General features: G+C 38.6%; 1 protein-coding gene across 1 annotated transcript; it reads left to right on the forward strand.

Moving 5' to 3' along the window:
- Positions 1-7,464: 7,464 nt before the first annotated feature.
- On the forward strand, positions 7,465-13,220 carry LOC108266400 (gastricsin). Its single transcript, XM_017469626.2, has 9 exons — positions 7,465-7,574; positions 7,701-7,821; positions 8,527-8,644; positions 9,427-9,545; positions 10,643-10,833; positions 11,231-11,347; positions 11,673-11,820; positions 12,771-12,869; positions 12,965-13,220. The coding sequence occupies exons 1-9, from the start codon at positions 7,465-7,467 to the stop codon at positions 13,124-13,126; spliced, it is 1,185 nt and encodes a 394-aa protein (XP_017325115.1). The 3' UTR covers positions 13,127-13,220.
- Positions 13,221-24,531: the final 11,311 nt, after the last annotated feature.

Here is a 24,531-nt window from a genome sequence, read left to right on the forward strand (position 1 = left end):
TTACCAGGGAGGCTGAGTAGTGTGATACCCCTATAATTGGCACACACTCTCTGGTCCCCCTTTTTGAACAGGGGAACCACCACCCCGGTCTGCCACACCTTGGGCACTGTCCCCAACATTCAAGCAATGTTAAAGAGGCATGTCATCCTCAGTTGAGGTCAACAGCGTCCCATCCTTACTGTACCCAGCTTGCTTCCTGAGGTTGCGGATGGTTTTCCAGAAACACCTTGGTGCCGACCGATAGTCCTTCTCCATGTCCTCTCCGAACTTCTCCCAAGGCTGCAGCCCTTCTGGCCTGTCGGTACCTTGCAACTGCCTCCGGAGTCCTGCGGGATAACACATCCTGGAAGGCCTCCTTCTTCAGTCACACGGCTTCCCTGACCACCGGTGTCCACCACGATGTTCGAGGGTTACCGCCTCTTGAGGCACCTAAGACCTTGAGACCACAGCTCTCCGCCACAGCTTCAGCAATGGAGGCTTTGAACATTGCCCACTTAGGCTCAATGCCCCCAACCTCCACAGGGATGCCAGAAAAATTCCGCCGGAGGTGTGAGTTGAAGATCTCACAGACAGAGGCCTCCTCCAGACGTTCCCAGTTCACCCGCACTACCCGTTTGGGCTTTCCTGGTCAGTCCAGAGTCTTCCCACACCCCTTGACCCAACTCACCACCAGATGGTGATCAGTTGACAGCTCTGCCCCTCTCTTCACCTGAGTGTCCAGAACATGCGGCCTCAGATCAGATGATACGATTACAAAATCGATCATCAACCTTTGGCCTAGGGTGCTCTGGTTCCACGTACACTTATGAGCCTCCTTATGTTCAAACATGGTATTCGTTATAGACAGTCCCTGACTAGCACAGAAGTCCAACAACAAATGCCCGCTCGAGTTTAGATCAGGGAGGCCGTTCCTCCCAATCACGCCTCTCCAGGTATCTCCATCATTGCCTATGTGCATGTTGAAGTCTCCCAGCAGAACTATGGGCTCCCCTACTGGTGCCTCATACAGGACTCTGTTCAGGGTCTCCAAGAAGGCCGAATACTCTGAACTGGTGTTCGGTGTATATGCACAGACAACAGTCAAAGTTTTCCCTCCCACAACCCGTAGGCGTAAGGAGGCGACACTCTCGTCCACCGGGGTAAACTCCAACTTAACGGTGCTCAACCGGGGACTTGTGAGTATCCCCACACCCGCCCAGAGTAGAATAGAGTCCATTCCCTATCCAGGAGTATGGTTCCAGAACTGACACTGTGCGTAGAGGTAAGCCCCACCAGATCTAACTGGTAGTGCTCCACCTGCCGCACAAGTTCCAGTTCCTTCCTCCACAGAGAGTTGACATTTTCCAGAGAGGAGGATTTACCCTTCCTGAAGCAAGCCCGGAGCCCCATCTGGAGCCAGGCCCAGAGGGAGGGCCCTACTGCAAGCACCTGGTGGCTGGGTTTGCCACAGAGCCCAGTCGGGCAAAGCCCGAAAAAGCAACGTGGTACCCCCCTCTCCATCTCCATCGGGTGCGTTGCTACACGGGTGGCAGTGAAGGTCAGGGGCCTCGACGGACCACACTCAGGAAGCAGAGGCTGGCTCTGGGCATTCACAAATGTAAAAAAAAAAAAAAAAAAAACTCTTAAAAACACAGTAATACCTAAAATGTCTTTTTTGTGTTTTGCACACTAGACACCAGCAGTAAGTGGAGATGGCATCTTTGACTTGTGGAAATTCTGTTTTAATACATACCGTGTGTGTGTGTGTGTGTGTGTGTGTGTGTGTGTGTGTGTGTGTGTGTGTGTGTGTGTGCGATTGTTCCCTGTGATGGGTAGGCATCCTGTCCAGGGTCCTTGTACCCCAAGTCCCTGAGAGGCTCCAGAATCCCCCACAACCCTGTGTGGGATAAGCAGGACAGAAAATGGATGGATGGATGGATGGATGGATGGATGGATGGATGGACAGATTTATTGATCTTCACTCAGAAGAATGGATTTCACACTTGCCCGAGTATGTACTTAATACTCATTGTTTCATGTATGGATTTCATACCCTTAGTATTAAGAACATAATGCACCATTATTCTTAACCTTCCATAATTATTAGTTGATTTGAATCAGAATCGAGCAGCCTGAAGTACTAATTTTGCAGTAAAAAAAAAGATATTTTGTATAAGCTCCATGAGTACATTTCTAGTCCAATCACCTTGATCCCTGATTATGTAAAAAGTAATTACCTTCCTATCTACAGAACATAAAGAAAACACAGAGTGTCATGTATTAGAGAAGGAATTCTGGAATACATTTCCCAGCAGCCACTGCATCATAGTCATATGACCACCTGCACCTGAATCACATTTCTGTTAACGAGCGCTCATGTATATAGCCACTGTTTGCACTGCATTCCTTGTCTTACGTTTGTCTTTCTTTGCCTTTTTTTTGGCCATGTTTTGATCTTTAGTTTATGTTTAATCTTTGCCACAGTGTTTTGCCTTATAGTCATACTGTCTTTGTATTTTGTTTGGTTATTTATTAAACTTTATAACTCTGCACTTGCATCCATCTCAACCTCCAAACGTGACACAGAGGAACAGTGTCTTTGGTAAAACTGTAGAATGATGAGGCACAAGTTGTTTCCCACATGATTTTTCAGGATATATTCAAAATATATTGTGATAAGTAGTTTTTTGTGTACTGCAATTGAACACATTATTGAATACATACTATCAAGTAGGGATGTCACGATACCAAAAATCTAGTAGTCAGTACCAATACCACCAAAAGTACACGATACTCGATACCAAAGTCGATACCACGGTGTGGTATAAAATTATTATTATTTTTAATTAAATTAAAAACTCTCCTGGAGGATGTCCTCCTCTGACTGATACTGGCAGAGGGGGGGGGTATTTTACTTATGAAACACTGTCTGACAATGAGTGGAGGTGCACTCCTAAACGCGCACGTCAATCCACACACACACACCTCTTATACTCTGAATGCAAGCATTAGTTTAAATTCACTGATATGGTGACAGGCCAAAAAGATTTATTAAAAGCATGAACATTTGAATAATTATTAGTGACATTAGGCTACATTTAGCTGACAGGACACGGGCTGAATGGCGATGCATCGTGGCCCATTCGGAGGTAGTTTATAAAAATGCAATGTGTTAAAAAACTAACAGGCTATCACTAACATTACATGGAGCATAACGTTAGCTGGTTTCACGGCTACAATGCCAGCTGCCTCAAACAAACATAATAGAGGACCGTCTTTCAGGTGCTTCACCAAATTCCAGGTGTTTCCTTGCTTTGACTGAAATGAACAACAGCATCAGTTGCACACTGGAAACTGATACTAGCTTTCCTCTCTTTTCCTCTCAAAGAGTCAGGGCGGTGCTAAACATGTTAACTAAGCTAATCTTCTGTAGTTTTTCCTGTGTGCTTGTAGGTGTTCTTCTTCTTCTTCTTCACCACTTGTGAACCGACTAAAACACTTGCGCATATTTGCTGCCCCCATCAGGTCCAGAAGAATTGCAACCTCGGTACCTACATTAGACTCAGTTCCAATGCAAGTGCAGAAAAAAAAAGTACCATCACATTTTAAGAATGTTGGTACCGACTTGGTACCGAAGTATCGGTTCTCGTGACATCCCTACTAGGAAGGTGTATTTAGTATTCAGGATTGAAAAATCAATACTTTTTCCAGAGTGCTCAGACCAGTCCTGTTCAGTAACTAAATGAATAGGAAAGGTATGTAGAAAGTCAGTACCCGCAAGCAATTTAAAGCAAATACACATAATAGTTGTAGTCTGAGACTTTTTTCTTTAGGAACATGCTTTATCAATAGGAATCATTTCTCTTGGAATTTCTGGAACTCGGTTCACCATGTGAGAGTAATGAGGGTGCTTTCAAATAGCAAAATGAAAGTGTTGCTTATCTGAAAGATAAGATCTTTGCTAATCTAAAAATCTTGAAGTCAAGAGGTAAGACACAACATTTGGACTATGAATAAATGAAATAAGAAGATTTCCACTACATTAACTAACATCACATCAACATGATATAGCCAATGACTTGGTGACTGTATCAGCCATTGATTTGCTTTTATTACAACAATACCTCCACCTTGTGGCCAGAGACGCTTGGCCTATAGTCTTCTAGCTGTTTATACAGCGCTACACATACACTAATACTGTGCATGCATCCAAGTAAAGCTATACTCTCAGCAATATACAATTTTATGTTAAGATATATACAGATGTGAGGGGAAATACATGTATTATCAACCTACAAATAAAATAACAATGTTTACATGAGCTTTCTTTGGGAAAGTTAGTCACAAAATCAGTGTGACATCATCCTATTTGTAAATTCTTCATCTTAAAGCAAATTATATGGTAACTGTAATTAGGAAAGTGGGGGAAACTAAATCCGGATATGTCATTTGGTCCTGGGAGTTTAAGGGGTTAATAGCACAAAAAAGTGAAAGACTGGAATTAGGAATTCAGCCTTTAGTCTTCTTTCTCACAGTTTACTGATTGGTATTCATCACCCAATCTCTTTAAGCTATGTATACACACCACTGCTGTCTGCATATTCATGAGTCCTCAGCCAAAGTTAGAGACAAGAGTGAACGTCAAAAGTCAAAAAATCGGACACTTCTGTCTCAGAAAGTCGTGTTTGTGCAGACACGTGAATGGCTCTATCAAAATAGTGTGTGTGTGTGTGTGTGGAGTCACTGACTTAACTGTGATCAGAAAAGCATCTAACCAGCTGCTTTCACCAACTGCCATTCAGACACTCCCAACATCAGATTTCACAGCTACTGATTCATTAACATTAGCACATACACACACACACACACACACACACACACAAACACACACAAACACACACAAACACATATGCACATACACACTTTTCTTCTGGCTGAGATGCATGCCAAAGACAAATATTTTTGTTTTAGGCCCATATGTAGTAGAAAATGTCAAAATGTGAAAGGAATATCAAACTTCAACTAAAAAGAAGTGATCTGCTAGGGTTATTTTACACATTTACACTTTTGCATTATATAATTTGAATTTTATGCACAGCCTAGCTTTCAGTTCCAGCATCATTATATGGCTAATCTCAGGAGAGGTTTTAGCATTCTTGTCATGATTGATATGACTTGACAATCGATGTTATTCAAAGAAGTAAAGCATATTTTCTGTCGTAACCATTGGAATTTATTTAGAATTTCATTTCTCAGAAGAATGACGGCACAGATGTTTGCAATTTTCAAATGAAGGTTCTAAGTTATAATTTGCCACAGGTATTAAGTCACAAAATGCAGATTTTAAAATAAAACCAGAAAAATAAGACCAGACCTGAAATCTCTTGAAGTTGCTTTTATAGAGTGGGTTAGGTATAAACTTTTGATGATTTGTGTTACCATGTTGGAAAAACAAAAGGGATAAAATTCGGGAAAGTCTTCTAAAGTTCACCCATAATATTGTAGTTATGTAGCCAATCCACAATATCTCAGGTTATCAGATAGAAAAAAGCGTAAAATAGCAAAAAAATAAAAATAGCAAAGCGTTGTATACCCTCAGGACCATATGAATACAAAGAAATGTATGTCTCTCTTTCCCAATGTAATATAATTACTCCCTAATAACCTGTCGACCCAGCCTTCACGTTATAATTGTGTCTCCAATCTGCTTCATACTGTATCATCAGAACAGCTTTTGGATCCTCTCAGTCGAAATTACATGACATGTCTGTTCTAACTCCATGCCAGATTGCTTGCCAGTCCTTGTAAATTCTTGCAAACTATGCCAGATGTCATGCAATGCCTTCTTCAACTTATTCTTTTAAGCTGGTTTTTTTTTTCTGTTATTTGAGTTTCTGCTGCTTTTCTGCAGATGTTGCTTTATGCTTTGGATTATTGTCTTGTTACAGTATCCACACATTTAATTTCATTTTTGATTATTTTTAGTTATTTTAATGTGTAGTTACTATGATTAAAAGTTCTGCACTTTATCGTGTCTTTAAATTACAAACATAGGGGCTTTATTGAAATATAGGGGCTAGTATAGTGTTAGTACATTCGCCTCACACCTTCAAGGTTGGGGTTCGATTCCCGCCGCCACCCTGTGTGCGCGGAGTTCACATGTTCTCCCCATGCTTCAAGGGTTTCCTCCAGGTACTCCGGTTTCCTCCCCTAGTCCAAAGACATGCGCTGTCAACTGAATGGCATTTCCAAATTGTCCGTAGTGTATGAATGCGTGTGTGAGCGTGTGTGCGATTGTGCCCTGCGATGGGTTGGCACTCCATCCAGGGTGTCCCCCACCTTGTGCCCCGTGTCCCCTGGTATAGGCTCCAGGCTCCCTGTGACCTGGTGTAGGATAAGCAGTACAGAAAATGGATGGATGGAAGTTATGTGTACTCTGAGATGGGCTAACCACATGCTTAAGATAATTTTATGGGCTCCCAGTTGAGATTATGTAAATTACCTGTGTGTAATTACAACAATCTTAAAATTAGCATTTGTTCCAGCATGTCCTATTATTTTGCATTTTTTATGTATTGCAAAAACAGACACACAACATAATGAAGCCACAAGATAATGAAGTCAAGGTCATGGAGTCTTTATGCTTTTTTTCCCACCATTTTGAGTTATAGAATTATTACAACAATTCCATTGTTTTTTATGTGCTCTCTTGAAAAGAAAAGTGCCCAAAGAGAAACTGACCAAGCGCCCATCTGCTATGCTTACAGCTCACTTAAAGTCATTTGTTAAAGTAATTTAAAAGTAAAAGTTAAAGTAATTTGATACTATTAATTACTATGAATTAATAATGTTCTATTTTTGTATTTAATATTGGCTTTGATTGGAATTCCATTTTTTTAATTGTATATTTTTTTTTGCATTTGCATCCCAAAACATACATTTCAGCATAATATTGTGGTGACATAAAACAGTGAAATGACAGTGGCACTAGGCTCTCAATACAATAGCTTGCAAGAAAATACACTTAAGTTAAAGTTAGAATTTCATATAATTGAGCCATGCTTTGTTTCATGTGCCATGCATGTGTAATTCTCATGCAACTTCGGAATTGTGCTTAAGTCTGGAGTTAAAGCATGTTTGAGGTCTGAATACTGTTGTGTGCAATGTGAGTATTAAATCCTCACTATGCAGGCATCACTCAACTCTGAATATGGCCCTAGGAAATTAAACCCACCTCTATGTATTTGTTTCGCCAAAACACCAAGAACATAGATAAGTCTGACCTGTAAATGACATTCATTGGCATCGAACATAAAGGTAATCTTTAAGATAATAATTCCCACTGACTGTTGCATTTTTAAAACATTTCAGACTGGCTTTAACATACATTATCAGTTTCCATAATATATGTGCATACAATTATATAATATCAGTTTACATAATCTCAGATAAAAACAATTAACTGATAGAGGTCAGGTTTTATATATGCTCGATTCAGGTGGCTGTTATGTGTGTATGAGGAAAATCTGTGGCGGCATGATGAAGTGTCTGTTACTCGGTCTACTCTGTCTGGCTCTTACTGAGGGACTCGTCAGGTAAGAGAAAGAGGGCTAAAGGGATTATTGGGGACCAGAATCAACCTACTTTTGAGAAATTGAAATGAGAGTGTAGACTTTTATAAGATCAGATTCTTGACTTTATTCTAAACATGTTGTCTCCAGAGTTCCTCTTGTTAAAAAGAAGACCATAATGAAGGAAAGGGGTCTCCTCAAGGAAATGCTGAAGTACGCACAGTACAGCTCTCAGCAAGGTTACTTTGAGAGCCTGATCAACCAAAATGATGTAAATCTACTTTTTATAGTAATATGACAATTATACAGTAAAGATATCTTCATTCTACAGCCTATTACTATTGTGACATTTTGGCTATTTTTCTTTTTCTCTTGATACTTCTGCTCTTAAAGGAATAATACTAATGTGATATATAATGCACATAAACTATTTAATAATATATAAGTAATTGAAAGTGCCTTTTATATTGTAAAATTGCAAATGGAATACATTAAAATCCAGGATACTGCATAAATCCTTATTGGAATATCTGAACTACAATACACAAAGGGGTTACTGAAAAGTAATGCACTAATGTAGAAACTATGTAAACTGAATAGTACTGGGTTCCGTTAAATAACACAATTACAAAATTTGCATTGATTGAGGCAAGAATAATGATTAAATAAATGATGGTGCAGCAACTTAACGACACCAATGCATGAATTTAAAATAAATTGTAATATTTGCCGAAGCATTCTGATTGATCAACTGCATATATTTATGAGGAAACCTAAATCTGGAATGGTTAATCACAATTTCCTCAATAACAATGTGTAATTAATCAGGATTATGTAATGATTATGACAGGGATACCTTACTCATTACTCTTACTAATGATGTTTATAATAGTTCCCTGTATATGTTATGTAAGGCTAAAACAGGTATTAATAACTTGCACAGGTGTTTAACAATCATTATCTCTGTAATCTCCAGATGGCTTATTTTGGAAAGGTTGGTATTGGAACTCCTCCACAGTACTTCTATCTCCACTTTGACACCGGCTCCAGCACTCTTTGGGTCAACTCTGTCTACTGCAAGAGTGATGCCTGCAGTGAGTACAATTAATATATGCACTTTGCCAGAGGTGGTATACTGACATAACAGCTCATCTTAAAGTGTTTTATTAATCTTACACAAAAGCAAATTGACAGCATTTATTATTATAATTACATTTAAACAGTGTAGTTATATTTAATGTTTAATTAAAAAAAAGTTAGTTCCTGTTATCACTTATGTTATAGCAGCTATAGACACACATTTCGTCCCTACACATTTATTTTTTTCCTCTTGAAGTTAATAAGACAAAAAAAAATTACTCAGCTTTTCATGTTACCAAGAAACTACAATGGGACGACTTTCCATTCGCTGAAAACAGCCGTACATGTGACACTTACAAAGCGCTGACACTAGCAACTCCTTCCAAAAATGTTAAATCAACATCTCCTTACAAAAATCTTCTACATTTCATCAATTACACACTTTCAGTTTCTGTGGAATATCTGCCATAAACAGTAAATCACTGTGTGAGTTGTTGCTATCAAACCATAGCACATTAGAACAAGCCAAACTTACTGTCAGAGCTGCTGTAACAGAAAATTAATCAACACCTTCTGACCAATCAGAACTGAGAATTCAGCAGCACTGTGGTATAACTAAGGTTAATAACAGAAGCCAGCCTTGATCTCCAGTACAGTTAAATATGGCCTGGTCATTAAAAAAAATCTTCTGTTTAAAAAAAAAAAGGGTATTCCAATATTCTTGTACAATCCATTATAATTTAGTTTATATCTGCAGTGCTTTGATCCATCCGTAAGTTCTCCATTTGTTTTACAGACAGTCATCCTCTCTTCAACCCAAGGCACTCATCCACGTTCACCAGCAATCAACAGCCATTTTCAATCAAGTATGGAACAGGCAGTGTCCAGGGGTTCCTTGGCAGTGACACAGTCACAGTATGTCTCCTAACAGTCGAACAGTGAACTGATTACATCACTACAGGTTTAGTGTTCTCTGTGTTGCAATAGTCTTGATTTTCTGCTATTTATGCAAGGCTGTGGTCACACAGGACTGATGCTGACTAGCAGAACAGTCAGTTATCTGAGGTGGTAAAAGTACACAAATTCTTCTGCAATTACTCTTCATTCAAGTTAAAGTAGAAAAGTATAAACACTTTGTAAATCCCTGGAGGGCAGGGAGGAGAATGAGCACACTTGAGGCATGCTTTGGAGAATGTCTTTTTAATTGATAATTTTTACTGAAACATTTAGCACTTAGTTTAGCAAACTAAATTAAGTTTACTAAAAAGGAAAAAACAAGGTCTCCATTTTTGCCAGTCTTGTCACAGTCAAGCTCAGCACAGCCTACGTTGGCTCTCTCTCTCACAGGGTCAACGCTAACTGCAAGAGACACAGTCTACAAAGATACTTTATTATTAATCACATACACGTATAACCACTGGCTTATTACCTGCTCCTTCTCTGCAACTCCTCTTCCCATTCACAGCAGTCACTTGGACATGCCCACACTTTTAAATTAAATTAAAATTTGAAAGTAAAAGTTTGAGAAAGAATCACAAAAGAAGAAGATATTTAACTCAAGTCACATACTGATTTCAGTTACTGACCATAATTTAGTGTCCCTTTCACCAAGGAACTAACATGAAAAACATTTCTTCATTCATAATCTCTCAAACGCTAGCTATCTCTGACAATAGAAACTTGCTACATGCTAATAGCTAGCTGTGACATTGCAAACTGACTTGATAAGTACAAAGTGTCTGTAGAGACAGATAGATTATAGTGATGGGTATTGTATCAACTCCTTAATGCTAAAATAGTCTTGTTATGACTACAAATATATGATTATAGAGCAATGTTATGATGTTGTGATTGAAAATGTAGTAAGTAGAGATTTTTCTTCTGAAATCAATTTAAAAAAAAAAAAAAAGTTAACAATATTGGATGAAAAGAAATACATGTTACAGCAATTGTTTCTTTAATTCAAACTTCCCACCTCTTATTCAGTATGCTCTAACATTCACGTCCTATAGATTGGTCAGCTGACTGTCACAAATCAGCAGATCGGTTTAAGCACTTCAGAGCCTGGTGATCATTTTGCAAGGCCTCTTCACGATGGACTCATGGGTCTGGCCTTCAAGCCTCCTAAGTACCAGACCATTGTGGACAATATGATCCAAGAAGGTGTTATTGAGGAACCTATCTTTGCTTTTTACTTAAGCAGGTAAAAAAAAAAAAGGATTGTGTGGCAGAAAACTCTAAACCAACAAAAAACTTGTGATACTCATGAAAATGTTTAGCTTTATCTTAATGTTTCTATCATTATACATTCTTGCTCCATTCCTGATTCCAGTCAGTCAATAAATATTCAGCATTTTTACTTGATCAAATTATATTAGTATCTGAAATTAAACTAGAATATGCACTAGCTGGGACATTTTAATACCCATGTTGAGCTATAATGAACTCTTGAAGAACTCCACAGTATAAAGTAAACTGGAACAAATTTCTTGTAAACTGGTTAAACAAATTTCTGACAAAAAAAAATCTTTATTACTGATGTAAAAGATATATGCCAAGATGGATGTGCAACTAATACAGCTAATGAAATTGATAAACAGGGACTCTGAGAGTGGAAGTGAGGTTGTGTTTGGTGGAGTTGATCCCTCTCATTACGAAGGTCAGATCAACTGGGTTCCTGTCCAACAAAACAGCCACTGGCAACTGGTCTTTGAAGGGTAGGTTTCTAGCATCTTCTGGGAAATGAATATGTGCCTTTGGATAATGTGCAATGGAATAATATTTTCAATAAGACAAAAGTTACCTGGGTGTTTTTTTTTTTTTGTTTGTTTGTTTTTTGTTTTTTTACAGTGGGAGTGGATTTGTTTTAAAAAATTTATTGTCTATATTTTCTGCTTCCTCCATTATGCTTTTTTTGTTTTGTTTGTAAAGTGCTTTGAGCTACATAAAACTGTTTTGACACCTTAGAGTTCTGAAAATAATAGCCTAGAAATGTAAATGAAACTGTAGCTGTTTGTTAAGAACCTCTTTCCCTTTTGTTAGTTTTGAGGTGAATCACCACTCGACAGGATGGTGTGATTCTGGATGTACTGCTATTACAGACACCGGAACGTCAATGCTGCTGTGCCCACCACAGTATGTACACTCTCTCCATAAAAAGCTGGGAGCCCACCAGGACAGCAATGGAAAGGTAAGCCCATTTCCATCAAGTCATGCACTGTAGGCTTTAGGTTTTCATTATTTATCTCATGCATTTATCCTAGGAAAGCGTCAGCTAGCATAGACCAGTATAAATCTAAAGGCAGTAAACGTGAGTGGAATTCTCTTAATGCTTGTGCTTTACATCAGTTCCTGAAATGCATTCGGTGCTACAATATGCACTCTGCGCTACAAAAATGAATCACAATGGCCCTCATTAAGCAATATTAAGTAAAGCCAAACTGAACAAAAGGTTTCTGCTGGATTGCGGAAAGTCTTGGTGTCTTGGCTACTCTCTGCCAGATATCTCTCACAGACCACTGTGCTCTCTCTGATGCTGTGTTGGAAAAGCAGGAGAACATGTGTCATAAGGAAGAAATCAATGATGGCACACAGCACAATTACCTACACAGGGTTGTGGGGGAGCCTATCCCAGGGAACTCGGGGCAACCCATTGCAGGGGACAATCGCTCACACACTGTGGGCAATTTGGAAATGTCAATCAGCCTACAACTTATGACTTTGGACTGGGTGAGGTAACCAGAGTACCCAGAGGAAACCCCCGAAGCAAGGGGTGAACATGCAAACTCTGCACACACAGGGCATTGGAGGGATTCGAACACCAAACCCTGGAGGTCCGAGGCAATTGTACTAAGCACTAAGCCACTAATTGTATGAGTGAGATGGAAAAGAATTTCTGAACTTGCAGGATTTTCATGACTACCAAATTTCTTGTGTAAATGCTCATATGAATGATTTATGAATAAGTCTGTTCCGATCCATGGTTATGGTCCTTGAACTTATGTAGGTTTAAAGTTTTCCTTTCCTGTTTTTTAAGTTAATAGCAAAAAACTATGAGCCCTTTAACAAACAGCCAATTTAAAGGCTAAGAGTAAATACAAAACAGTTTGAAAAGGAGTTTACTATGTATTGTGCTTTCAGTATGTGTTCGACTGTAATGCAGTGAGCAGTCTTCCTACACTGACGTTCGTTATGAACGGAGCTCACCTGCATTTGCCGGGTACTGCATATGTGCTTCAGGTATGAGTGGAACTGCCTCATAATTGATCTATAATATGTATAAAATGTATGGCAAGTTAAGACTGACACATGTTTGATTTTTTGTAATTAAACAGGACGAAGATTCTAACTCAAAGTGTCAGAGTGGCATCCGGGCATCACATGAGGAGTACAGAAATGGTCATCCTTACTGGATCCTGGGTGATGTCTTCCTCAGGCACTTCTACTCTGTGTTTGACCAAGGAAATGCTAGAGTGGGATTTGCTACCTTAGCATAGAGTTATCCAACACACTCTGAAGCACCATGAAGTCATGATTCTATTATTTCATGATTAAGAAAAAGAATAAACCAAACTGTGGTTAAATGTCTAAGATTTGTTCATTGTGTCTTCATTTGTTACAAAAATATTCCCATGTTGTGGCCAACCAAGTGAAGTGACTTTTCTTTTTTTTTCTTTTGCAAGAATTTAATCAGGTTTACGTTAGCAGTAGAAGGGGCAACTGGAAAAATGGACCAGTAGTACATTTTTACTTTTTTGACTAAAATGTAATGTATGCTTTCTCTAATTTATATCACATTGTTCAGATTTTTAATTTGACTTATTTACACTGTGTGCTATTTTTTATCAAACAGAATGTAACATATTTATGGCAGAATACAACCTACGTCTCCTTCCATCAACATATTTATGGCAGAATATAACCTACGTCTCCTTCCACCAACTCCGCAGATACTTTTATCCAAAGCATGACAAAAGATAAGCCATTAACAGAGCTGAAAGGAAGTCAAAACATTTTAATAAGTTCAGCACCACATGAGAGTTGTAGTGTTACAGTAACTTGTATACTCTAAATTCACATTTACAGAATTTGGCAGATGTTCTTATCCAGAGCAACTTACATTTATCTCATTTACACAACAGAGCAGTTGAGGGTTAAGGGCTTTTCTCAAGGGCCAAGTAGTGACAGCTTAGCAGTGGTGGGATTTTAACTTATGACTTTCTGATCAGTAGTCCAACATCTTAACCACTGAACTACCGCCACCCTAAATGAGGCAGATTGCCTTAAATGAGGCTGTTGGCTCAGGGGTCTTAGACTAAACAATCAAATTCTTCAAAATTCCACATGAACCTCATTTAAACCAACATCAGAATAAAATGTCTAAATAGAAGCATGAAGAAATAATGATGAATGAAAGACACCTGTGGAAAGAATCCAGTCTCCTGGTATTTTTACCAGTTTACTGATTAGTGTCGAGCCACAAAGCTGTTTAAACTATGTATACACACCGCTGCAGTCTGAATATTCAGACAAAATGAAAGACAAGAGTCTCTTATATTGCTATCAAAATACTCTTCTTTTCTGCTGGGAGAGCTGAGAGAAGTAGTCTATCAGACAGGCAAGTGATTGAGGTGACACTGTGGTCAGAGGGTGTGTGTGTGTGTGTGTGTGTGTGTGTGTGTGTGTGTGTGTGTGTGTGTGGATTGACTATTGTGATCATAAAATGACCTTGGAACAGCAACAGCTTTCAGCACCTGTGTCTCTGTCACTCCACACATCAGCCTGCTCACTTACTGATTCACAACAACCTCTACTACATTTAGCTCACACCTCTTGGGTCATTCCCCATGAGAAGTTCTAATATCAGTACTGTTTTTCTCTTTTATATCTTAACATGTTAAATTACATTCCCAGTACAGCTCATCTTAGATCATTCTGAGATTTTAGATCATGACAATCCTGAGGCGGTAACTGTCTGTACACGAATTGGGAGACACAAAGAAAGTATGCCATATATTGTAAATACCTCAAGGTGATCTTACTAAACCCTATCTTTGTGAATTCATTTCGAGGCAGAAAGACAAGATACACAATGATGTCTAAAAAAAAAATAGCTTTGTAGGCAGAGCCAGGACACGCTGAAATTCTTCAAAGGCTCCTGTAAAAAGGAGAAAAAGAGACAGGGGAGGGACATCACTTGGATGTTTTGACGTTCTGGGGAAGCATGTTGGAACGACAAAAGACGGAATGTAGTTTTTCAGTTTGCTTCATCCTGAAAGGTCATTTATGTCTTGTTTGGCCTGTAGCATGTAGCCGTGGCACAATATAGCATAGCAGACCTCACACAAACACATTCCTGGTACTGGGTGTGTTTGAGGAGGACAAAAATACATGGTGAAAAATCTTTCCCTGCTCCCAAAGAAAGTCTACCAGTTTACCCTCAGGGAGTGTGAAAGCAACATATTTTAAAGAATTGTTCATTTCTTACTTTGGGATGTACTGTTATATGCAAATTATAATGGATGGGGTGGTGTGTCAGTCTATAGAACAACTCAAAGAGTTTTATTACTCTTAAACCACCGTTATTTGCTGATTACAATTTTTACTGAATTAATGAATAGTGCACTGTAATTTGTAACCATTTATTGTTACATTTGCTGCTGTGGAACATCCACAAAACAAGTTGGTTTGTCTTATCACTTATTATCACTTATGTTATAGCAGCTATAAACAGTCATTCCCTCAACAGGCTCTCTTTTGTCTCTCTATTTAAGTCAATAAGAAAAAAAAAAACAATTGTCATGTTACAGAAAAACTAGAAAGCTCAAAGTATTCAGTCCTGAAGACTTTCCCCATGATCTAAAACTTACTCAAACAAGAGGCTTCATCCAAAAATGACGAATAAACATCTCTTTACAGAAAGCTTTACCATATTATCAATTATATGTTTTTGCTTTGTTAAATAATATGTATTTAATTTGTTTATGGTTAGACTTAGTTTATGTGGAGTGTCTGTCATACAAGTCACTGTAAATGAGTTGTTACCTATCATATTAGAAGCAGTGCATTAATGTAAACCTGTGAATGAATTACAACCAGGACTAATGTCAGAGTTGCTGTTATACAGTAGAAAATGAACCAACACCTCCTGACCAATCAGATTTGGGAATAGCTATGTGCTTTAAAACTGTAATAATGTTGCATATTTTGGTGCTTCATCTGCTCTGGGAATGCTGATTCTGTTCATAAAGGCAATGCTAATTTAGCCTAGACGATAGCTTAAGTGTGTGTGCAGTGATTTGGCCCTCCATGACTGGACACTTGCTTATAGCAGTGTCTTCTCTCAGGCATTTGGTCAGGCTCGGTAGATTCAGATGTTACAGACATGCAGTATAACTGATATTCCACACCCAAGTGCCAGCTGCATTGCTGATTAAAGTACAACTGTCCTTTGCTTTGCAGATTATTACAACCAACTGCTGCCAAAAACACAAGCTTGTAATAACCAAACACAATCATATGTACTTATTATGAAAAAGCACGAATCATCAATACATTTGAATTGCTATTAGCGAAGGAAAGTACATTTCTATTCACATTAATTGCTGGAGCACCAGGAGATGTTTGAAGGTGGCCAAGCAACATAGAATAGATTATCAGCTTATCACCTAAAATGTATTTGATTTGTTAGATCACTTTAAAGCAAACACAAATAAGATGTGTTTGAATAAGGTCATTGTGGTTATACAAAGTCACTTCAAGTGGTTATAAGTACTTCTGTTTTAGGTGACTATTGAGTGTGAGGAACAGAGGTGTGTGGAGGCATGATGAGGTGTCTGATCCTCAGTCTGCTCTGTTTGGCTGAAGGACTCATCAGGTGATTAGTCACCTACTTTGGAAAGACTGTTGTAGCAACCACTCTGCAGTACTAGTATGTCCATTTTGACACCACACACCAGCACTTTCTGGGTCAACTCTGTCTACTACAAGAATAGAGCCTGCTGTGAGTGACATAAAAGAAGCAGCAACAATGATAGTTATTTGAAAAGTTTTGGAGAACCATGCAACAAGAAATCTCTAAGATGACACAATTGACAATAACTTTTAAGAACAATGTACCACTTTCTTCTCTGGTATAAACTAGGATTAAAAAGTACAGTCGGATGCACTAAATAAATTACACTATGGTATGTGGTGAATGTAAAGCATGTATTGGAATTAAATGACATTTGGCCACATGTTAACCAAAGACAGCCAGTCTTCATATGATTAAGATCTCAAGCTCAAGTTACACATGTATGTGTGACTCTATATATTGTGTTCTGGACAATAATAGAATAAGCGCTTTACTGTAGTTATGAATAACACACTTGTGCATTCCCATTTAATTTTACTGAACTAAATTTAGTCTCAAACTGACAAAGCATCTGCTATATGCTCACAGAGCACTTTATTAAGAACACTACACTAATACTGGGTAGAGCCTCCCTTTGCTCTTAAAATAGCCTCAATTCTTCGTGGCATGGATTCCACAAGATGATGGCAATATTCCTTTGAGATTCTGGTCCATGATGACATGATTACATGACACAATTCCTGCAGATTTTTCAGGTGCCCTTTCATGCTGCGAATCTCCCATTCTACCACATCTCAAAGGTGTTCTATTGGATGCAGGTGTTCTTCAGCCACTGAAGAACACTGACCTCATTGTCCATGTTCATGAAACCAGTTTGAGGGACTTTTGCTTTATGACATTTTGCATTATCATGCTGGAAGTAGCCATTAGAAGATGGGAAAATTGTGGCCATGAAGGGATGCACATTTTCAGCAACATTACTCAAATTTTTTTCTTTATTGCACCATGGTGAGTAACCTCTTGAGTCTGTTGTGTGAAAATCATAGAAGATCAGCAGTTATAGAAATACTCAAAGCAGCCCGTCTGACACCAGCATACCACGGTCAAAATCACTGAGATCACATTTTTCCCCCATTCTGATGGTTGATGTGAACATTACGTGAAGCTGCTGGCCCGTATCTGCAAGATTTTATGCACTGCACTGCTGCCACATGATTGGTGATTAGATAATTTTATGAAGTAGTAGGTGTACATGTGTACCAAATAAAGTGCTCTGTGAGTGTATATTACAGATTTATCTGGCCACAAGGTTCCCCACAAGGTTCCATATACCTGTATACTACGGTTGTAACACATTACCCCTATCAGTATCTCAATTTATCTTCCAAATGGCCATATCTGCATCAGTAAGTGTATTTGAATTTAAACCTGAAATGGGAATGGCCTAAACCAGATTTTTTTTTTTTCATTAAATATGAACCCTACCACTAGAAATTCCTATGTCTACCATTGGAAAATACTGTGGGGAAAACCAAGTGGTACAAATGCCAGCACTGCTTGCATAATTTGTAAATTCTGACTATGACAGTTCCTCGACCTCAGCTACATCACTCAAGTTCATAGTTGGTCTCAACCAGCGATGTGTGCAAGACTGTCTGTTTATCCCATTCGCTTAGTTATCAATTTTTGTTTATACCTGCCCGCGTTATTTCCTAATGAATTTAACTGGTTATGTTTGCTAAACTATGAACTAACTAGTAGCCTAATTTAAACCACCCCTGACGAGGCAGTTGCTAAGTGTGTGATGCTAGAGATGTATTGCGCCGCACCATACAGTCACATGAAAGTAAAAACCTCTCGCTCGCTCTACTGTTTTGTTGCATCCCATAGGATCCCATTCCTTTAGTATCAGCTAGAATCCCTGTTGCCCTGTGACCCTTTCTGGCACCTTTCTGGTAGTGAATGATGTAGTGACTAGATTAAAAAGGTCATTTCATACCAACTACAAGCTTCATAAAAGCTACCAAAAAGTTTTGCCTGTAGCAGTTGGGGAGAGTAACTGAAACACCCTTGCATGCTTGCCAATAAGCAGCAGTAAAAGTATGTGGTTGGGTATTTGCAATGTCAGGCAAATGGCCGCCTCCTGTAAAAGGAAGCAGGTCTTGGCTATGTTCTTGGATGAACAAAACTCACTTCTTTTCTGCATCTCATATTAGTGGGCTACAGTCTCCTTTCATTTGCAGCTCACCATCCCTTCAACACAAAAAAGTCCCACACATACCACAGTAACAAGTCATACTGGTGTCATTGGCTATAATACAATTACAATAATCTTATTTTTCATTATTTAAATTCTCATGAAGTAAATATACTGCATAAGTAAATTAGTCAGTGTACTAATCTGGCAATCTGGCGGTGAAAAATCAGAAGATTGATCTGAATAAAACAGAACCTGGTAATAATTTCAGTAAGCCTCTACATGATGGGTCTGGCCTTCATGCCAAGAGATCAGACTATTGTGGACACTGAGATCAATGAGGGTCTGATTAAGGCAGTGGTTCTCAAACTGGGGGTGTGGCCCCCTGGGGGGCTGCCAGATGCTGAATAGATATTCTAGAACTTTTTTTTTTTTTAATTAATTTGACCTGTATGTAGGTTGGGACTTTGAATTATGATGTACATAAAAATGTCAAATATTAATAAATTAAATAAATTATATACAGCACAGTAAACAGACACATCCGTTGATATACTACTGTACTGTTAGCCACATGCTGATAAAACCTTATATTATTTCAAATGGATAAGTTTTTAGATAGAGTCTCTTAGCTGAGAAAGTTAATACAGAAGAGCGTAGCGTGAAAAAAACTTAACTGTGTAAATTTGACGACTCTAGGGGCCACAGAGGGATGCACCCTATACACAAGGGGGGCCTCGTGCTGAAAAAGTTTGAGAACCACTGGATTAAAGAGCCTGTCTTTGCCTTCTATATGAGCGAGTGAAAAAATATTTATTCCTACAGTACATATTCTCTGTCAGCACTAGTGACACTGAGGTGGTATGGTTATGGTCTGGTATCTTTAATAGGATGTGTCCATGAATTAATATATTACAGTCACAAGGCCACAAGTTATTATTTCCGCAGCATTTCACTAATTGTTATGTTCTGGCCACGAGATACTAAATTCATGGCCATGAATTGTGTAACTTAAGCTTCTCACTGAATATGTTGTGGGAATATCACACATGGAATCCAGTTGTTTGATGGGAATGCTGAAAAAATCATATTGAGAATTAGCTTATGGTAGATCCATGATACAACTCCAGTGACTCTAGTATGTCTTGTTTTTTTTATTAATTACCCCCTCCCAGTGTGCTCCTTTCACTTGTTTAACATTTAATGTGTGTTTGTTTATATTATATATTGTCTTGTGCCTTTGATTAGGTTTTGGTCTTGTCTCTACCCCTGTCCTGTCATTGGTCTGTTAGTGATAGTATTCACCTGTTTTGTGTTTGATTTGTAAATGGTTTGTCTTCTTATGTCCAACTCAGATATACAGTATGGTCGGAAATCTCAGCTGTTTACCTATCTTACAATACTAGTGTTTCATTTTGCCTGCCTGTATTTTGACCCATGTTATGAAATAAGTTTATGATTTTTGGATTGCCAATAATAACAAACACCCCAAGTTTTTGCACTTGCGCCCCATTCACGCACACATTTAAACACACATGTATGCATCCTCCCAAGACTGAAGTAAAGTATAATACAGTATAATCTTGTCAAGGTGAGTAATACAGTAAAGTGTAATACAGTATAATGAATCATTTCTATTATTAGGTTCCTGCAACTACAGTGATATAATTCAATTGATTACTCTCAGTGATTTGAAAATATAATGGTTGATTAACTGGTTCTAGTTGGTTCATGAAACTCATGACCCCTGAGAATCTCAACTTCTTGCCTCAGAATATTAATTCATGGCCACAATTTATTACAAAATAGCAATGGCACCTCAATACGTGGCTTTTTGTATTATTCAAAAAGACCTCCGTTAAAAGTATAGAGAAAAATGCAATGGCAAAAAGTTTATATTAAAATAGAGTAGCGCATTTATTAGGTCCTGTGTCTCTCACTCCCTCAGGTTTTACTATATTCACGTTCACTACGTGAACGTGAATATAGTTCATTGCATATAGTTCATTCATTGCATGTTATCTAACCATTGAACCTTAATGGTGTCCCTGTTGTCTAGCAAATTTTCCCAAGATATCAAATTAAACTGCAATACCAATAAATCATTGCTTCTTTGCCACTGGACTGCTCCAGGGTCCCTAGTTTGATCCTGATCTGCCTGCCAAAACCATGTTGCGAGCTGAATTGGTGACTCCAAATTGCCAATTTGGTGTATTGACTAACAGAACTGAACTAACTGGGTGAATGGAGTGGAACCTGATGTGGTCTACTGCTGTTGTAACACATCCACCTCAAGCTTCCACATGTTGTGCCATCTGAGATGCTTTTCTGCTTACCATGTATGTAAAGAGTGGCTATGAAAATCCTAGGAGATCAGCAGTTTCAGAAATTCTTATACCAGCCATTCTGTCACCAACAGCTATGCCACAGTGAAAGTCACGGAGATCATGTTTTCCTAATTCTAATGTTTTGATGTAAACATGAACTGAAGTTCTTGACCTGTATCTGCCTGTTTTTATGCATTGTGCTGCTGCCATATAATTGGCTGATTCGATACTTGCATGAATGTGCAGGTGTATAGGTGTTCCTAATAAAGTGGATGGTGAGTGTACAATTTCTTCTGTTTTGTGCATATCTCATAATAAATAGTTTTAGATCTCAAAATTAAACACAACATAAACAAAGGCGACCTGAGTAAACACATGATACAGTTTTTATTTATTTCTTTTTGTATTGAAGCAAAAAATAAATAAAAAGTTATCCAACACCTATCACCCATGTAAAAAAACGAACTGCCCCTTAAACTTAAAATCTGGTTGTGCCACCTGTATCAGCAATAACAGACAGTCACATAACTTCAATTCAATTCAATTTTATTTGTATAGCGCTTTTTACAATAGACATTGTCTCAAAGCAGCTTTACAGAAATATCAACATGGTATACAGATATTAAAGGTGTGAATTTATTCCAACTGAGCAAGCCACTGAGTGGCGACGGTGGCGAGGAAAAACTCCCTAAGATGTTTTAAGAGGAAGAAACCTTGAGAGGAACCCGACTCAGAAGGGAACCCATCCTCATCTTGGTAACAACAGTTAGTGTGAAAAAGTTCATTATGGATTTATATGAAGTCTCTATGGCCTTACGAGCAGCCGTAGTCTCAGCAGTCTGGAATTAGAGAAGATTTGAGCTCCATCCAGAGGCAGAAAGGATCTGGATCTGTAGTATCTCCATAAATTCGTGTGGGGCTCGGCGAAAGGAGATAGGGACAAAAAAGATTATTATGACTGCAAAGTAGTAGAACATAATTTAGTCAGGGTAGGCTTGAGTAAACAAATACGTTTTAAGCCTAGACTTAAACACTGAAACTGTGTCTGAGTCCCGAACACTAATAGGAAGACTGTTCCATCACTGTGGGGCTCTATAAGCGAAGGCTCTTCCCCCTGCTGTAGCCTTCACTATTTGAGGTACCGTCAAATAGCCTGCATCTTTTGATCTAAGTAGGCGTGGCAGATCATATAAAACCAAAAGGTCGCTTAGATATTGTGGCGCGAGACCATTTAGTGCTTTATAGGTTAATAAAAGTATTTTATAGTTAATGCGAGATTTTACTGGGAGCCAATGCAGTATTGATAATATTGGTGTGATATGGTCGTATCTTCTAGTACTAGTTAGGACTCTAGCAGCTGCATTCTGGACTAACTGGAGCTTATTTATATTCGTACTGGAACATCCAGACAGTAAGGCATTACAGTAATCTAATCTAGAGGTGACGAATGCATGAACTAGTATTTCCGCATCATGTAGTGACAATATGTTTCTTATCTTAGAAATATTTCTGAGATGAAAGAAGGCTATCCTAGTAATATTATCTACATGAGCATCAAATGATAGGCTGGAGTCAATAATCACTCCAAGGTCTTTAACTTCTGTACATGATGAAACAGAAAGACCATCCAGAGTAACCATGTGATCAGAAAGATTACTTCTAGCTACACGTGGGCCTAATAAAACTATTTCTGTTTTATCAGAATTAAGTAAAAGGAAGTTAGTTAACATCCAACGTCTAATGTCCTTTACACAATCCTCAACTTTACTAAGCTTCTGTCTGTCCTCTGGCTTCGCTGAAACATACAACTGTGTATCATCAGCATAACAGTGGAAGCTAATTCCATGTTTACGAATAATTTGTCCTAGGGGTAGCATATATAAAGAGCAGTGGGCCTAAAACAGAACCTTGTGGAACTCCAAAAGTAGAAATCACCATTTACATCTACGAACTGATAACGATCGGTCAGATAAGACCCGAGCCAGGAGAGGACTGTTCCCTTAATACCAACAACATTTTCTAATCTATCAAGGAGAATAGTGTGATCTATAGTATCAAAAGCTGCACTAAGGTCGAGTAACACAAGCAGCGAGACACAACCCTGATCACAGGTCAGTGGAAGGTCATTTACTACTTTAACTAACGCTGTCTCTGTGCTATGATGAGGTCTAAATCCTGACTGATACATTTCATGAATGTTATTCCTATCTAAGTACGAGCATAACTGCTTTGCTACAACCTTTTCTAAAATCTTAGAGATGAAGGGGAGATTTGATATTGGTCTATAGCTGGACAATTGAGATGGGTCAAGGTCAGGTTTTTTAATCAAGGGTTTAATAACTGCTAATTTAAGTGATTTAGGTACATAGCCAGTGCTTAGGGAAGAATTTATTATATTTAAAAGTGGTTCAATAACTGAAGATAAGTCTTTCACAGCACTGTGGTGGAATTTTGGCCCACTCTTCTTTGCAGAACTGCTTTAATTCAGCCACATTGGAGAGTTTTCGAGCGTGACCTGCATATTTAAGGTTCTACCACAAAATCTCAATTGGTTCAAGTGAGGACTTTGACTAGGCCACTCTAAAACTTTCATTTTGCTTTTTTTTTAACTATTCAGAGGTGGACTTACTCATGTGCTTTGGATCATTGTTTTGCTCCATAATCCTGTTATTTCAATTTACGGACTGAAGCCCAGACATTCTCCTTTAGGATTTTCTGGTAGAGAGCAGAATTCATGTTTCCCTCAATCATTCAAGTTTCCCAGTCTCTGAAGCAGAAAAGCATCCCCACACCATCACACTTCCACCACCATGCTTGGCCGTGGGTATGATGTTCTTTGTGGAATTCTGTGTTTGGTTTACGCCAGATGTAATGGGACTCCTGTCCTCCAAACAGTTCCACTTTCAACTCATCAGTCCACAGAACATTCTCCCAAAAGATTTGAGGATCATCAAGGTCTGTTTTGGCAATAATCAGATGAGCCTTATTGTTGTTCTGGGTTAGCAGTGGTTTTCGCCTCACTACTCTTCCATGTGTGTCATTTTTGCCCAGTGTCTTTCTGATAGTGGAGTCATGAACAGTGACCTTTATTGATGCAAGAGAGGACTATAGTTCCTTGATGTTGTCCTTGGCCCTTTTGTGACTTGCTGGATGAGTCGTTGGAGGAATTTTGTAAGGTCGGCCCCTTCTGGGAAGGATCACTACTGTGCAGAGTTTTTCCATTTGGAGATAATGGTTCTCACTGTGGTTCTTTGGAGTCCCAGAGCTTTTGAAATTGCTTTGTAACCCTTCCCAGACTGATGTATTTCAATCACCTTCTTCTTCATCATTTCTTGAATTTCTTTCAACTTTGGCATCGTGTGTTAATGGCTAAGACCTTTTAACCAACGTCATGCTGTTGAAAAGGTTCTAATTAAGTGTTTATTTGATTAAACAGGGTCTGCGGTAATCAGGCCTGGTTGTGTCTAGTTCAGCTAAACCCCATTATGAATGCAGTTTCATAGATTTGTGGAATTAGTCATT

Source organism: Ictalurus punctatus, chromosome 6, assembly GCF_001660625.3.
Source record: "Ictalurus punctatus breed USDA103 chromosome 6, Coco_2.0, whole genome shotgun sequence".
NCBI lineage: Eukaryota > Metazoa > Chordata > Actinopteri > Siluriformes > Ictaluridae > Ictalurus > Ictalurus punctatus.